Source organism: Malania oleifera, chromosome 4, assembly GCF_029873635.1.
Source record: "Malania oleifera isolate guangnan ecotype guangnan chromosome 4, ASM2987363v1, whole genome shotgun sequence".
Lineage (NCBI taxonomy): Eukaryota > Viridiplantae > Streptophyta > Magnoliopsida > Santalales > Ximeniaceae > Malania > Malania oleifera.
In genome coordinates, this window is record NC_080420.1 from 86,800,754 (window position 1) to 86,816,671 (window position 15,918).

General features: G+C 35.5%; 1 protein-coding gene across 1 annotated transcript; it reads left to right on the forward strand.

Moving 5' to 3' along the window:
• Positions 1–666: 666 nt before the first annotated feature.
• Positions 667–7,154, forward strand: LOC131153861 (serine carboxypeptidase-like 20). Its single transcript, XM_058106312.1, has 14 exons — positions 667–806; positions 2,211–2,356; positions 2,887–2,963; positions 3,075–3,197; positions 3,438–3,540; positions 3,618–3,655; positions 3,722–3,823; positions 4,166–4,243; positions 4,419–4,655; positions 4,846–4,908; positions 5,167–5,282; positions 5,564–5,677; positions 5,765–5,810; positions 7,071–7,154. Exons 1-14 carry the CDS (start codon positions 667–669, stop codon positions 7,152–7,154), a joined length of 1,467 nt encoding a protein of 488 aa, XP_057962295.1.
• Positions 7,155–15,918: the final 8,764 nt, after the last annotated feature.

The window sequence follows — 15,918 nt, forward strand, 5'->3', positions numbered from 1 at the left end:
ATGGGAGAAGGCATAGGAGAATAGCCATCCACATGACCAAAGAGTTGATGGCCCATATATAAGAAAGGGTACCGTCTGTGCCTTCCAAAGAAGGAAATTGTCGATGGTGAGCTTTATAGTGATGAAGTGGCTAGCGGTACATGACTTTGCAAGTCTACTACTCTCTTTTTGCTAGCCTAGAATAAATTTTTTCTACACATCCATATAAAAAATGTTCCGTGATTTTAGCATTAACAACATCATACCAAACACAAATGTAGAAACAACACAAGGATGTCTCAATAACTTCCTTACATATCCACAAGACTCAAATCCCAAAGGCTATTTATACCCATAATTGGTTTATACCCATATATTCATGCGAAAGGCCACGAAGAAGTTCATTTGTAGAAAACTAATGAGGCTTACCTTCCATCCCGAAATCATGCATATTTACATGTCTTTACAGGTCTACTATTCTCTTTTTACTCGCTTAGTATAAATTTTTGCTACACATCCACATAAAAAGTGTTCCGTGACTGTAGCATTAACAACTTCATACTAGACAAAAAGGTAGAAACAACACATGGATGTTTCAATAACTTCCTTACATATCCACACGACTCAAAACCCAAAGGCTATTTATACCCATAATTGGTTTATACCCATATATTCATGAGAAAGGCCATGAATAAGTTCATTTGTAGCAGTATTTTGCCACTTTTAATGCTTTCGGGCATGTTCATTGTGGAAGCAGCTCCATGGGGGTCTCAGATCACATGCCTCCCTGGCTTCAATGGCACTTTCCCCTCCAAACACTACTCTGGGTAAGCCTTGTTATCCTTGCATTTACAAACAAAAAATATTTTTTACTCGTCCTCCTCTTCTCCTCCTATTCTTCTTCTTCCTTTTCTCTATCCATAGGTGTACATTTGTGTTTGTTTATGTATATATATGTAATGATAATAAAATAAAAATAGTAAAAATAATAACAATAATTATAGTAAAGTAATAATAAAAAATAAATAATAAGAATGATAAAAATAATAAAAATAATAATAATAGTAAAATAATAATAGTAACAATAAAAATAATAATAATGATAAAAAATACTAATAATAATAATAATAATAATAATAATAATAATAATGATGATAAATTTTGGTCCAGGAAAAATAGGATGTCTACACTATGTGCGTACGTGCGCACACACACAGACACACACATATACATATATATTACATTTTATCACATGCCATGGATTCTTTAATACAAATATGAGGTTCTTAAATTACTTTTTATTTTATTACTCATGTAATGTCGCCCAAAGAAGAAAATTTAAAATAAAAATTGGTATTGCAAACTAATGAGGCTTACCTTCCTCTCGAAATCACGCATATTTACACGACTTTGCACGTCTACTGTTCTCTTTTTGCTAGCCTAGAATAAATTTTTTCTACACATCCATATAAAAAGTGTTCCGTGACTTTAGCACTAACAACTTCATACCAAACACAAATGTAGAAACAACACATGGATGTCTAAATAACTTCCTTACAAATCCACAAGACTCAAATCCCAAAGGCTATTTATACCCATAATTGGTTTATACCCATATAATCATGCGAAAGGCCATAAATAAGTTCATTTGTAGCAAACTAAAGAGGCTTACCTTCCATCCCGAAATCACGCATATTTACACGACTTTGCAAGTGTGCTATTCTCTTTTTGCTAGCCTAGAATAAATTTTTGCTACACATCCACATAAAAAGTGTTCCCGTGACTTCAGCATTAACAACTTCATACTAGACAAAAAGGTAGAAACAACACATGGATGTTTCAATAACTTCCTTACATATCCACAAGACTCAAAACCCAAAGGCTATTTATACCCATAATTGGTTTATACCCATATATTCATGAGAAAGGCCATGAATAAGTTCATTTGTAGCAGTATTTTGCCACTTTTAATGCTTTCGGGCTTGTTCATTGTGGAAACAGTTCCGTGGGGGTCTCAGATCACATGCCTCCCTGGCTTCAATGGCACTTTCCCCTCCAAACACTACTCTAGGTAAGCCTTGTTATCCTCGCATTTACAAACAAAAAATATTTTATACTCCTCCTCCTCTTCTCCTCCTCCTATTCTTCTTCCTTTTCTCTATTTATAGGTGTACATTTGTGTTTGTTTATGTATATATATGTAATGATATTAAATGGGATTTCGTTTGAAGGTATGTGACCATTCAAGGGAATCCTACGAAATATCTTTTCTACTATTTTGTTGTGTCAGAGCAGAATCCACGTAAAGATCCTCTTGTTCTGTGGCTTAACGGAGGACCTGGTTGTTCCAGTTTCGATGGGTTTGTTTATGAACATGGTATTGCTTCTTAACATGTATGATATAGAAATGTTTGTATTTAGTCCACCATATATTTGATATTTGCAAATTGTCCAAGTTAATAATCTTTCAATTTTTTTCTTTAAATTTCATTCTACTGAACTAATCATTTTAAATTTTTTTATATTTTAATTTCTTTATGAATTATCATATTTCCATGTAGAATAAATTATTTTAAATGCTTAATATATAAGAAATCTTTGGCTTCAGAGTTCCAACAGTATTTTTTTTTTAAATTGTTTAGCTATTTCACCATTGCTTCAAGTAAAAATGACACTTAGAATTTGAGAAATGAAATTAAGAATTATAAATAAAAATATCGATAAATGGGTTTATTTGAAATAATAGCTATTTATTGGAAGATTTTTTTTTTTTTTTTTTTTGGTTCAAAAATATTCATGTAGTTATTGGTCACATTACTTATAGCTTGATCTGCTTGCTTAGTTTTCATCACCACCTTCCAACCAAACTCTCTACATAGAAAAGTTGTTCGGTAAAATTTTGCGCAGGACCATTCAACTTCGAAGATGGAAAGGCTGGAGGCAGCCTGCCTTCATTACAACTCAATCCGTACAGTTGGTCTAAGGTTCAAAAATTCTATTTCTTAAGATACCATTTAAATACCTGTTGGAGAGCAATCAATTCATATCAGTGATTCCAGTAACTTAACGTGGATTATTTCATGCCTTTCATTAAGGTTTCCAGCATTATTTATTTGGATTCTCCCGCTGGTGTCGGCTTCTCCTACGCGACAAATGAAAGAGCTTACGCTACTGGAGATTCGCAGACAGCTCTAGACACACACGTGTTTCTCCTTGAGGTAAAAGCTTATGTCAGGACTCGGCCCACGCGTAGCCTTCCCCCGGGAAAAAAAAAAAAGAAATGCAAGTCGAGTAAGAGGAGAAGTAGTAAACTTGAAAACCATTATTGGGTCTGGGTGGATTCAAAACCTGAAATTAACTTTGAGAAGCTTTGCAGACTTGGATTTAACATGTCTCAATGTTGACTATTGAGTTTGTGAGAAAAATATGTTTATTAGAATTTGCAATTTTGAAAACAGTGGCTCAAGCAATTCCCAGAGTTCCAAGCAAATCCATTTTATATAGCAGGAGAGTCTTATGCAGGAATTTACGTGCCAACTCTCGCTTCTGAAGTAGTGAAAGGTTCGACGATGCTCACACCGATAAGTTATGTGTGTGTGGGGATAACCTATAGTGCCTAACTTTCTCTTGTCATGTAGGAAATCAAATTGGTGCAAAGCCTACCATCAATTTGAAGGTATAACATTCCATGTCCCGTGTATGCGTATTGTATTGAGTTTGAAATCCAACCCATATGATGCAGGGTTACATCGTAGGAAATGGAGTTACAGATAACTATTTTGATGGCAATGCTCTTATCCCCTTTGCACATGGGATGGGCCTCATTTCAGATGCTATTTTCAAGGTGAGTAACTAGAAAATTTTTCAACATCTATTTACTTTATATATATATATATATATATATATATATATATATATATATATATATATATATTATATAGGTAGTATGGTTCTCTTATGATAGCATAGGTTTTAATTTGCAATGGAGCCTTGTCTTTAAGTGCTCCATTTCAAAACATGGTTTCCTAATTTTTAGACACGACAAACTTGTGCGCAGCTTCATTACAAAAGTACTATTTTCAAACAAACAATTTTGAAGAAATGTAGACATGAAAAACTAGATTATGTTTCAAATTGAATTCTTAACTCTATTTAACTAGAACAATATGCACATTTATCGGTTCAGGATGCTACTGATGCTTGCAGAGCAAACTACAATGACAATAAGAGGAGTTGCCAGAAACAAGTAAAAAGAGTTGATGATGTTAGATACTTTTTTCCGTACACTTAAATTTTATTATTCAAAAGAATAGAATTATTTGCTTCGCTTGATGGAAATAATTTTCTTGAATAATTTCTAATTGCTAACTAAACATTTTTGTAACTATTAAATATATTTCCCCTTTCAAAATTTATTTTCCTTGGATACAACTAAGCAGATTCTTGACGGATTAAACATCTACAACATCCTTGAACCTTGCTACCATGACCCAGATGCAGATACAAATTCAAGCTTACCATTAAGCTTTAAGCGGCTAGGGATAACTACTAGGCCTCTTAAAGTGAGAAAAAGAATGTTTGGTCGTGCATGGCCTCTTCGAGCACTAGTACCACGCGGCATTGTCACACTGTGGCCTCAGCTAGCTAGCAACCACGATGTCGAAGTTCCGTGCATAGTAAGCTCTTCAATTCTATACTTCATCAACCCATTTTTATTTTTGGCTTCGGTACATTAACATTAACGTTGGACCAAGTTCATATTTGTGTGTTTAGTTTTAATTTTTAATTTTACCCTATCACGTTTTACTCTTTTATCTTTTATGATCTTTAAGTACGTGATCTTGCTAATGTTTTCCCTAATTTTAGAATGATGAGATTGCTACCAAATGGTTGAATAATGCAGGAGTCAAGAGAGCAATCCATGCAAAGGTAAATGTCTATTTAGTGTTTTTGCATTACTACTAACATCATATTTGATTTACCAATTGAAGGGGGTGGAAAAGGAATGGAATTAAACTTTTTTGAATGGAGAGTATGGTGGAATCAAGTGATAAATTTAATTCTTTTCCATCAATTCCATTCTATTGGTATGCCCTCAATCAAAAATGAAAATTTTAAATTACACTTTCGACGTTGTTGGATTCTTACAATTAAAAAATATATATATATGTATGTGTGTGTGTGTAGGATAACATACATTGGATGTTATGCACGGATAAATTAACTTACATCCATGACATTGAAAGTATGATTCCTTACCATAAAAACCTCACCACCAAAGGATATAAAGCTCTTATATTCAGGTATTTACCATAAAATTCTCCACTTTTCGAGACTTTTGTTGCTTATTGGAAACAAAATCATATATTGCAAACCAACTAATATCATTTTACTCTTGAGGATATATATGACACTGACACCAAAATGGAATGACAATAACTATTATGTATGCATTGTAAGGTTCATGGGATGTTCAAAGCTCCTCCATCATTTTATTAACATACATACATACATATAGGCCTTGACCATTACTATTTTCCTTTTATTTTTGCTCTCCCTTTCGGCTTGTTGGATTCAATGGCAGTGGTGACCATGATATGTGTGTGCCCTTTACGGGAACTCAAGCATGGACTGAATCACTTGGATTCAAGGTTGTGGATCAATGGAGATCATGGCTGTCAAATAAGCAAGTTGCAGGGTATAGCATATGTCCCTACTTAACAAAGTCCCATATATCACAAAGAATATTGTACTCATGGGAGTAATTTATATTTTAATTTTGCAGTTATACGCAAGGATATGACCACAACCTTACCTTTCTTACTATCAAGGTCTTTTCTTGAAAATCATTTTTTTTTTCTTTTTTTCCTTGTTTACCAGTCTACTGTTGTTTCATTTGATATTTTGTGCTAGTGTTAGAGTATAATCAATATCCCTATCATAAATTAATGACTACACATAGTTGCTAAATTTCTTCGTCAAAGTACACAACACCTAAGGAGTAGGCCTTCTACTCACCGCTTCAATCTCGATGAGGGTAGCCATCGCCACCATTTCAATGTTGTCACCCTGTTGAAATTCTATTGATGATTAAGGATAAAGGAAACCAAACAAAAGTAATGAAAAAGATAAATTTGGGTTGGAAGTTGAAAAGTGGTGGGAAGTTGAATAGTGCATAGTAAAAGAAAGAAAAAATTACCGTCAAACATATATCCACACCTTGGTGCAAGCATGGTTTAATGAAGCATTCCATTTTTTCCACATCTAATAAAACTCCCCATTCTTCTATTCCATCTATCTCTGCAAAACTACATACATACCATAATCTATGAAATTGAACAAACAAACATATTGATAGGAAAATATATAATTTAAGTGATATGTAATATAAATTTAGAAAGTAGTAAAAATTAACTTAGACTAAAACTAAGAATTGATTGGAGCGCAAAAAATCTGTAGACATGACTTTTAAAATACACCAATGGGATGTGTAATTTTCCAATTTAATTGAAAATTAGTATAATATTTTTTTTAATGACTTCTCAAGATTAACAATCATGATTTTTCTTTTCTGTGTTGTCATCCCAAATAAATGTCTGTAAAAAAAAAAAATCAATTTTTCTTCATTTTTAACAAAAATATTATAATTGAATACCCAATCACTTAAAAAAATAGAGAGAGAGAGAGAGAGAGAGAGAGAGAGAGAGAGAGAGAGAGAGAGAGAGAAGTGAGTGATTGGGAAGAGATAGACATAGAGGATTGATTCTGGAGAGAGAAAGAGAGAGAATTGGAGATGATCAAACATCTTATTAGTATTAGCATCATTTAAGAATTGTTTAATTGGTAGTGTGTAGGTCAAAGGGTATGAAGAAAATTAAGGCAATAGTAGATAAGAACATTAAAAATAAACTTATCGAAACATTAGCGATCAAATAAAAAAGTTCAAAATTATAGAAAAATAAAGATAAGCATTTGGTGGCCTATTATAGAATAGATGGGTGCGTGTGCACACGCGTGTGTGTTTATGTGTATATATAGACAGACATTTTAATTACTAATAAATTTCAAGTTCTTGGTTTCCACCACTGCAGGGGGCAGGGCATACGGTTCCAGAGTACAAGCCACGTGAGGCATTGGACTTCTATAGTCGTTGGCTAAACGGAACTCCAATTTAACAGCAGTCACGGTTCATCTAATTAGTCGTGACACTTCGTCTTCATCATTTTATCATATTTTATGTGGACTACTTAATTTGCTTCTATGTACCAAGATGAAATAAAATATCTTAGTAATATTACTAACTATGGCCACCTCTACGTATACAGACCAAATTTATCTTTTTTTTAGCAAACAAATTTGTTATTTCTATCTTGGAAATTTTTCTTTAAATGACACATTTTTTTTTTTTCAAAGATTGGAAAATTAATCAACATCTAGTCTCAATGTGAATTACACTAGGGATTATTCAAAACTTAATAAAACAATTATCATCAATGTAGTGAGCTAATTTGATCAAATCCAAGGCATTCTTCCATTGATTTGTAATGTATCGTTCAAGGGATTGATGAAATTCTAACGAAGAAAAGAAGTGATATAGACGAATTCTTTAAAATGGTCTTGCAAAAGGCATTCCCAGTATCCGTTTAAACGACTGCCTGTCGATGGACATCAAATAAAGCAAGTTTGGCATGAATTAATGCAATCTTAGAATTGAGCAATTGTTGCCTTGTAGTTAATGTCATGCTCTTGTTTATATCCTTAAGGTACCAATGTAGCCCTACACTGATCATATCTAGTTATCAGGCCTTGCCAAAAAACCAATTTATCCATAAGCTTGGGCTTAATATATGAGGCCCAACAATATTAAATTAGGCCCTTACATCTAAAATCTTACTGGGTTTGACAAGTAAATGAAGCATAGGCAAACCCTAACTCAAGTCCTACATTAAAATTCAAGGTTTCTTTGCCGCACGTTAGAATAGTAACCAAAATTCCATACGTGTCAGACACAAGTAAGGAATTCAATAGCATCACCGTCTTGTCATTTTCCTTGAATGTCACATCAATCTGAATTAAATCACTTACAATCTGCTTGAATGCATTGATGTGTTGGTTCAAATCCGAACCTTCTACCATCTTAAGCCAATACAACTTTTGCTTACGAATTAATTTATTCATAAGTGACTTAGACATATACCGATTCTCAAGTTTCTGCCAAACAGCCACAGGAGAAACCTCTTCCAAGACATGATACAGCACCTCATCGGCCAAATAAATCCTGATGGTAGCCACAACCTTCGCTTCCAATTCTTTCTAACTTATTTCATCCATGCCTTCTAGTTGAGTTCTGTATAAAGCCTTCACCATACCTTACTGCACTAACTGATCCTTAACCCTTCTGAAAGTCAAGGTGTAGTCCCAAGAGGAGGGGTGAATTGGGTTTATAAAATTCTTTTAAGTGTTTTTACAAATTTACAACCATTTGTATACTTGAGCAAACACACAAGAATGTTTTGATTTTATATACTCAATTTAAACCAACCACAACCAATCACTTCAATATCAATCACAAACCAAATAACAATCAATCAACCAATCACATAATACTTAACCAAATTGCAAGAGTTGTTGCACTTTCATATTTTAGTGCTTGCAAAATTTCAATTTATGGCCCTATATGAATGAATATTTTTGCTCTTCTTTTAATCAAGATTTTTGCAAGCGATTAATCAACGTACTCCCTTTAAGGTTTCCAAAAAAGATTAACCAACGTACTTTCTTAAATTAAAAGGTCTTATCAATCTCATTTTCAACTACTTGAACTCAAACACAATTTATAGATGCTGAAAATTTAAATAGAGAAGGGTAGAGAATGAGACCGAGATTTTTTATGAGGTTCAGCTTATCCCCATCCAACGTCCTCACCTTAGGCAAGGCCACCTAAGGATTTCACTAACACGTTACTTTTTCGGCAGAACAAATTGTTTACAAACCCTCCTTTAGGGTCGAGCCCCCTCTCCAAGCGATACCCCACGCTCGGATACAACAATCCAATGACCTAAACCGTCAAAGAAACAAAAAAACAAGAAAGGATTTCTTTTGTACAAAGAGATGCTCTTAGATAGAGTTGGTTAGTACAATTGAAAGCACTAATATACTTCAAAACAAATATCAAAATAAATTGAATTCAAGCTCAAGAATTAATTCGCCAAAATACTTCTCTAATAATCAACAATTCAGAGGTTTTAGCTCTGAGAAGATTGATCAGAGACTCAAAGAAACTCAACAATTCTCAGTTTGAAAGAGTGAGCAAGAGAGCTTTGAGAGAGCAAGAGCAATTTTTGCTTGAGAGCATATTTTCAATGCTTGGTGTAAATTTGATTAGAGAAATCATGTATTTATAGGCTCAAAAAGGTTTAATTCATATTTCCCAAGTTACTTGGAGTGTTTCCCAAGTTTATACAAAATTTGGAGCACAAAAAACATAAATTTGAATTTTAAAACTTTTAAAAAATATAGTCGTTAATAGTGTTCAGGCGCTTGAGGTCTCGAGGTCAATCGTCTGAGGTTCTTTAAAACTGTGTATTTTTAGCTATAAAACAGGGTCAGACACCTGAGGTTACAAGGGTCATTCGCTTGAGCCTACACTGCCTCTTCAAAATTACTTCAAGAAAATCTTTTGGCACCTGAGGTTTAATTTTCAGTCGCCTAAATAGTTATAATTTTTATTTTTCAGGCTATTTTTAAAAAACACTCAGTCATCTTACTTTGTTACTTTAAAAATCATTATCCGGGGTTTTAAAATAAGGTCTCCAAGTCCATGACAACCCTTAATGAGCTTCAAAACATTTCAACATGATATTTAATGTGAAGTACTTACATAATTCATCATAAAGCCTTAAGCACTCTAACCTTGAAGTCTTTATATGTGTCTTGTCTTTGAATCCACTTTAACTTGAGCTTGAGTCATCTTTAGGCTTTCATATGCTTTGATCTTTTTGTCCATTTGAGAATTCTTTGGATTACTTTGAAGATGAGTGTGCTTTATAGTGCTTAGTGAACTTGAACTTGCATTTCTTTTGATCTTCTGAACTTTGGCATTCAAGCTTTCCTGAAATATCAGCACTTAAACACAACAAGTTAAATCAACATTTATTTTGTTATCATCAAAACCAGATTAGAAAGTCATGTTTAGGCCAACAATCTCCCCCTCTTTGATGATGAAATATAAGGAACAAAGATGAGAGAACCTTTGATAAGGCTCCTCTTTACAATAAACATGCTTCTTAACAAATATGAAAAAATGATGATTTCATATATAAGTAAGTTAAAAAAAAATCACAATCAAGTAAATTGCATTATATGTAACGACCTGCTTTTTCATGCCATTTTTTTCCACTTAAACATACATAGCAAGTCTCCCTATATTATCTGCTGAACACATCTCAAGCCCAATGGAGCATTGACGAAACTTTGTACACAATACATTCCTATGCAGCGGTAAACATAAAACTATATACTATAATTACAATACCAAAAATCTAGAAAGTCCCAAAATATACATCACAAAATACCCAGTGACGTCAATAAAAAATCCTGGGATCTATCTCAAACAACCAACACCCAAGACACACTCACTCTTCCAAAAATGGCAGCGCATGAACTTCTCTATTAGCGAGGCTGGTCTGCTCACCTGAAAAAATGTTAAGCCACTAAAATGAGACAACGCCCAGTAAGAAGAAATATACTATTACTAGTGGGTGGCAACTGAGTTACACATGTGATATATTGATATAATAAAAAAAATGTAAAACTGATAGTCTAGTATATCGTGCAGATTATATTTATTATAATTTAAAATACAATTGTATATCTGAATTTTCTAGTTACACATAATTCTAGTATCATAGTAATATGTTGTTGTACTGTAAATCTTTATATATATAAACAACTATGATAATACCCTGGAATCTGAAAGTCATGATTTAACCACTCATAACAGTGTTTTAAAACTATAGTCGTTAACAGTGTTCAGGCGCCTGAGGTCTCAAGGTCAGTCGTGTGAGGTTCTTTAAAACTGTACATTTTTAGTTATAAAATAGGGTCAGACGCCTGAGGTGACCAAGGTTAGTCGTTTGAGCCTACACTACCTCTTCAGAATTACTTCAAGAAAAGTTTCACGTGCTTGAGGTTTAATCTTCAGTCGCCTAAACTGTTATAATTTCTATTTTTCAGGCTATTTTTCGAAAACACTCAGTCATCTTGCTTTGTTACTTTAAAAATCATTTTCTGGGGTTTTAAAATAAGGTCTTCGTTGTGATATTAATTGAGTATAGGATACACACACACTCAAAGGAAGATGTAAACTTGCAACAAATCACCAAGTCTCAACAACACACAACCAATATGGATGAGAAACAACAATTTATCACATAAGAATAAAGCGAATGGCACTCAATATTCACTATAATGTATAGAACAATAATACACTAATATTACAAAGTTCTCTATAAACAAAATACATTTAGAAATGCATAAATAGAAGTTTCTCGGAGGTTTCCCTCCAAATACCCAACTACCATAACGTCCAAATTCAAATTTTGAATTTCTCTTCGCGGCCAAAGCCACACTCATCAACGAGTACAAGGATTCGTCGACGATACGAAGAAGAAAACTCGTCAATGTGTCCAAACTCTTATTTATGAGTCTTCAATTCTAAGAAATTCTGATTCTTGGTATCTGCTCGTCGACGAGCTCAGAGCACTCGTCGACGAGTGCCTGCTGCGCAACCCCTCCATGTTCTTCTTCCTTCCCTTGTTTATGAAACTCCAAGTACAAGAGCCACACCATAAACAACAATCTCCACCTTGGCGATTATATGCCCCCTTAGAATACTGAAAAGCATATGAACTGCTCCACCTTGAACTTGAATCGCTCGGTTGGGTTATGTCTCCTTTCTAGCACTTGGAGACAAATACCAAGTCCAAACAATATCGCTTGAACTTACCAATGGCAGATTCAGCTTCTACCATCAACCCTGATGCAGTTGTAGATTCATCCTAGGCTTCCAACAAAGCCTTCCAACAATAGTAAACAAACACTGCTACAAGCCTTATATCACCAAAGCCCCCTGCATAGTCTTCAACAAATCTCACAACTGACGGTCCACTCTGTTGCCTACTGAAACACCCCATTTACACAATCATCGAGGACCTTAGACATATCCCGGACATCACATCCCATCCTTGGGTACCGAGCGGTATACATTTCATGACGATTCTCCATAGAACCCCCTTGATATGGCAAACGAAGTCTCCTTACGGTTTCGTCCACAAAGCCACCATGAGATAATACCAATCTCCTTACAGGTTTGTCCATGTGAATCAACAAACCAAGACTCATCTTGGACGTACCCAAATACATTCATGTCAAAACCTTCCAACAGAGTTTCCAACTGATTAAAGCCTCAGTTAAAGCATTTTCAGCCAATAACATGTCATTTATACACAACAGACATATCACTCCACTGCATCTTATCACCCTCTTCCAAATTGGAAGCCTCGCCACCTCACACACCTGAGTAGTGGTCTGATAGTGCACATGAGCTTACCGTGATTCTGTGGGTCTCTTGAGCTGAAACTCCCTACAATATGACCAATGTCATTTCTGCCCTGAGTCTATTGCTCCACCTGCATCACAAGCCCATTTAATCCATTAAATTGAGTTCGAACTCCCCTCATTTCTGCCTTAAGTCTCTAACTCCACCTAAATAAAGTGACTGTTGGTGCTGCAATTTTCTAATATTTTTGTTTCTTTTCCTTTACCTAAGTATGCTGCCCCATGACTTCATCAACAAAAAGTCATGTCCTCAATCACCCCTTTATTTCCCACAAGATCACCCAGCTTGCACTCTACTTTCTTAGTGAATAAAGAAAGAGGTACTGTCTGGAAAAAACACCAAGCCTAGATCCTCCATCACTAGAATAGTGCACCAGTGGACATTTACTCACAACTAAGTAGTCTACCGCAAAAAAAATGCCCACAATTCACTTGCAACTTTCCCATTTAGCGATACTTTTGGCGATCGAACATACGAGAAATGCACCATACTCTTACTTCATCAAGCAGTACCCTACAAGCTCTGTATATAACCTGCCCTGCTCACAAAAATTCTTAAGCAAAACCAACGTACTCACTCCCCAATGTCTAACATAAGGATTTCTCTCCCGGTCTCGTTCTCCACCTCAGCCACTGCATAAATTACACCAAGACCCTTCGTGATAAACTCACAAAATACATATGTCACTCCTTTGATGCTATCATCATCAATTCCCAAACATCTGAATATATGTAGTCACCCATATGCTTCAACTACATATACCGTGAAGTAACTGATTCAGATTCAACGGCTGCATCTCCACCTACAATCATAACACCCTGCAGTACATAGATATTTCCTTCTATCTTTTCTCCTTTCATAACTATCGAATCACCTTCACACACCTTTATTTATCCTTTTTCAGACTCGTAACTATACTCGTTATAGTCTAAAATACCCAATGAAATAACACTCTTTCCTAGACCCTCCACATGCCTTACATCATATATAGATCTTACAACACCATCATACATTTTTATTTTTACATCTCCAATACCAAGTATTTTGCATTAAATATTATTTCCCATCAAAACACAACCAGCATTGACTGACCTATAGGTGTCAAACCATTTTCTGTTTGCTGTCATATGATAAGAGCATCTGATATCTAGAATCCAAGAGTCTTTTGTGAGGCACTTCATACCCGATGAAATACACTCTGAATCTCTTTCAACTACACTTGCAGATTTTGACGAACCTTCCTAATTTTTAGAATTCCCTTTCTCTCACTCCAGACATTCCATCCTTATGTGCCTAATTCCACTTAAAATTTTCAGAATTCCCTTTATTTTCCATCCTTCTTCTTCTTCTCGGACTGAAACCGAGATTTTCCTTAGGACTTATATCTCCCATATTCTTGATTACCTTTTACAACAAGTCCTTCACAATGTGAAGCTTCATTGCTAATCACCATTCTTTGATGAAAACCAAGCAATGTACTTGTCACTTCTTCCAATATCAGATTATCTTTGCCCCATGTAAGAGTTGTAACCAAATTTTCATAAGTTTGAGAGGTAGGATGTCACGCCCCGAATCCCGAAATGGGACCCAAGAGTGAAAATATAATCTAACATGTCCCTGTATCCGATCAAACATCCAAAGATACAATACAATGGATGAGGGTCCTACCCTGTGGGGTTCCCAGGCACCCTAAACACATCCAATCACAAACATATACGCAGCGGAAAAAGTCATCTATATACACATATGCAGTAACATACCGGAGTCTATACAAGAGCAGAACATAGCCCTATCAATCGTACGAACCGGGTGCCCAAATACATCTCAAAATGGCAACCCACCAAAAATACAGTCCTAGCACTTACCTAAGCGCTAAATGCAGTACACTGACCACTACGCTCCCTACACCAGGACGCTAGTTCCGGTTACTCGAAGGACCTATAAAAATGTATGTACAGCAGGGGTGAGACACCTCTCAGTAAGGAAGAACACATGTTATATCGGTGTGTGGCATTTGAGTGTTATCATGATACACTAACATGCATGGATCAATAGTCAAAACAATCAAAACAGTTCCAGTATTTTCACAAACTAAGCAATACAATCTAGTGTCGTCACACCTTCGGCTCGAAGACGAACTGTCTAGTGGTATTTCACACCCTTCGATAAAAATCGGTGATCTGGTGGTATTTCACACCCTTCGGCCAATGCCGGCAGTCTCGTGATATTTCACGCCCTTCGACAAACGCTGGTGATCTAGTGGTATTTCACACCCTTCGACAAACGCCGGTGCCCCCGGTAACCTGCATAACATTAGCGTTGAACCAATGCAGATCTGGTGCTCGCACACCCTTTGGCTCGAAAGCTGGCCAATCTAGTGGTATTGCGCACTCTTCGGCAAAAGCTGGATTTTCAAACTTGGAACAATTTGGAACCCCGTTCCTATTTCACAAAGATACAACATATGCATGCTCATATAACCAAATAAACCACACCCATTTGGTAATCTAAATCATGGTTTTTCCAAACAAATACAGTTTAAACAAGTCAAGGCACGATCATCCCAATATCACAATATAAATCAACATATAACCACAGTTTTCAACAAAAACAGGGATGCAGTCTGTTGCCCCCTTTTTCCCAAAACTGTAATAATGAAAAACCCATAGTTTTCTCTGTTAGATCCCCCCAAATGAGTAGCCAAAGCACACACAGGATCGTGGACCACAGTTCCACCAAGTTTGATTTCAAAAATAACCAATATAAACATAGTTCCCCTTACCTTTTCCCCGAATAACAAATCCCAAACTCCAAGGTCCCTAAACAGCGAACCGAGTTCCAAAACCTACAAATCACAGTACAGAATATGCTCACAAGACCGTTTCCTACAAAACTACCGAATCAAAAATGAAAACCAAACCTTACCTCGATTTTTTGCCAAAACCCAAAAATCTCCAAAACGAGATTCCGATCCATAGAAATTGTAGAGAATCCTTTCACGATCCTTGTGGTAACTTCAGATTTCCGATTCCATCAACGATCGGTGAAGAAATCTAGAGAGAGAGAGAGCAGGGAGAGGTTTCGAGAGAAAGAGAGATGGGATTGAAGTTTCTTAGCTTGGAAGTAAGGAATATTCTATTTATAGCCCTTTTTACCTGGCCTAATTTGTCGACAAAATGTGTTCTCGTCAACGAATTTTTCACTACCTACCTTCATCGGCAAATTGGTGGCCTCTTCGACGAATCTGGGATCTCTAGTTTTTCCGAGACTCATCGGCTTCTCGTCGACGAGTCTTTGAATTTCGTCGACGAGAAATGCAT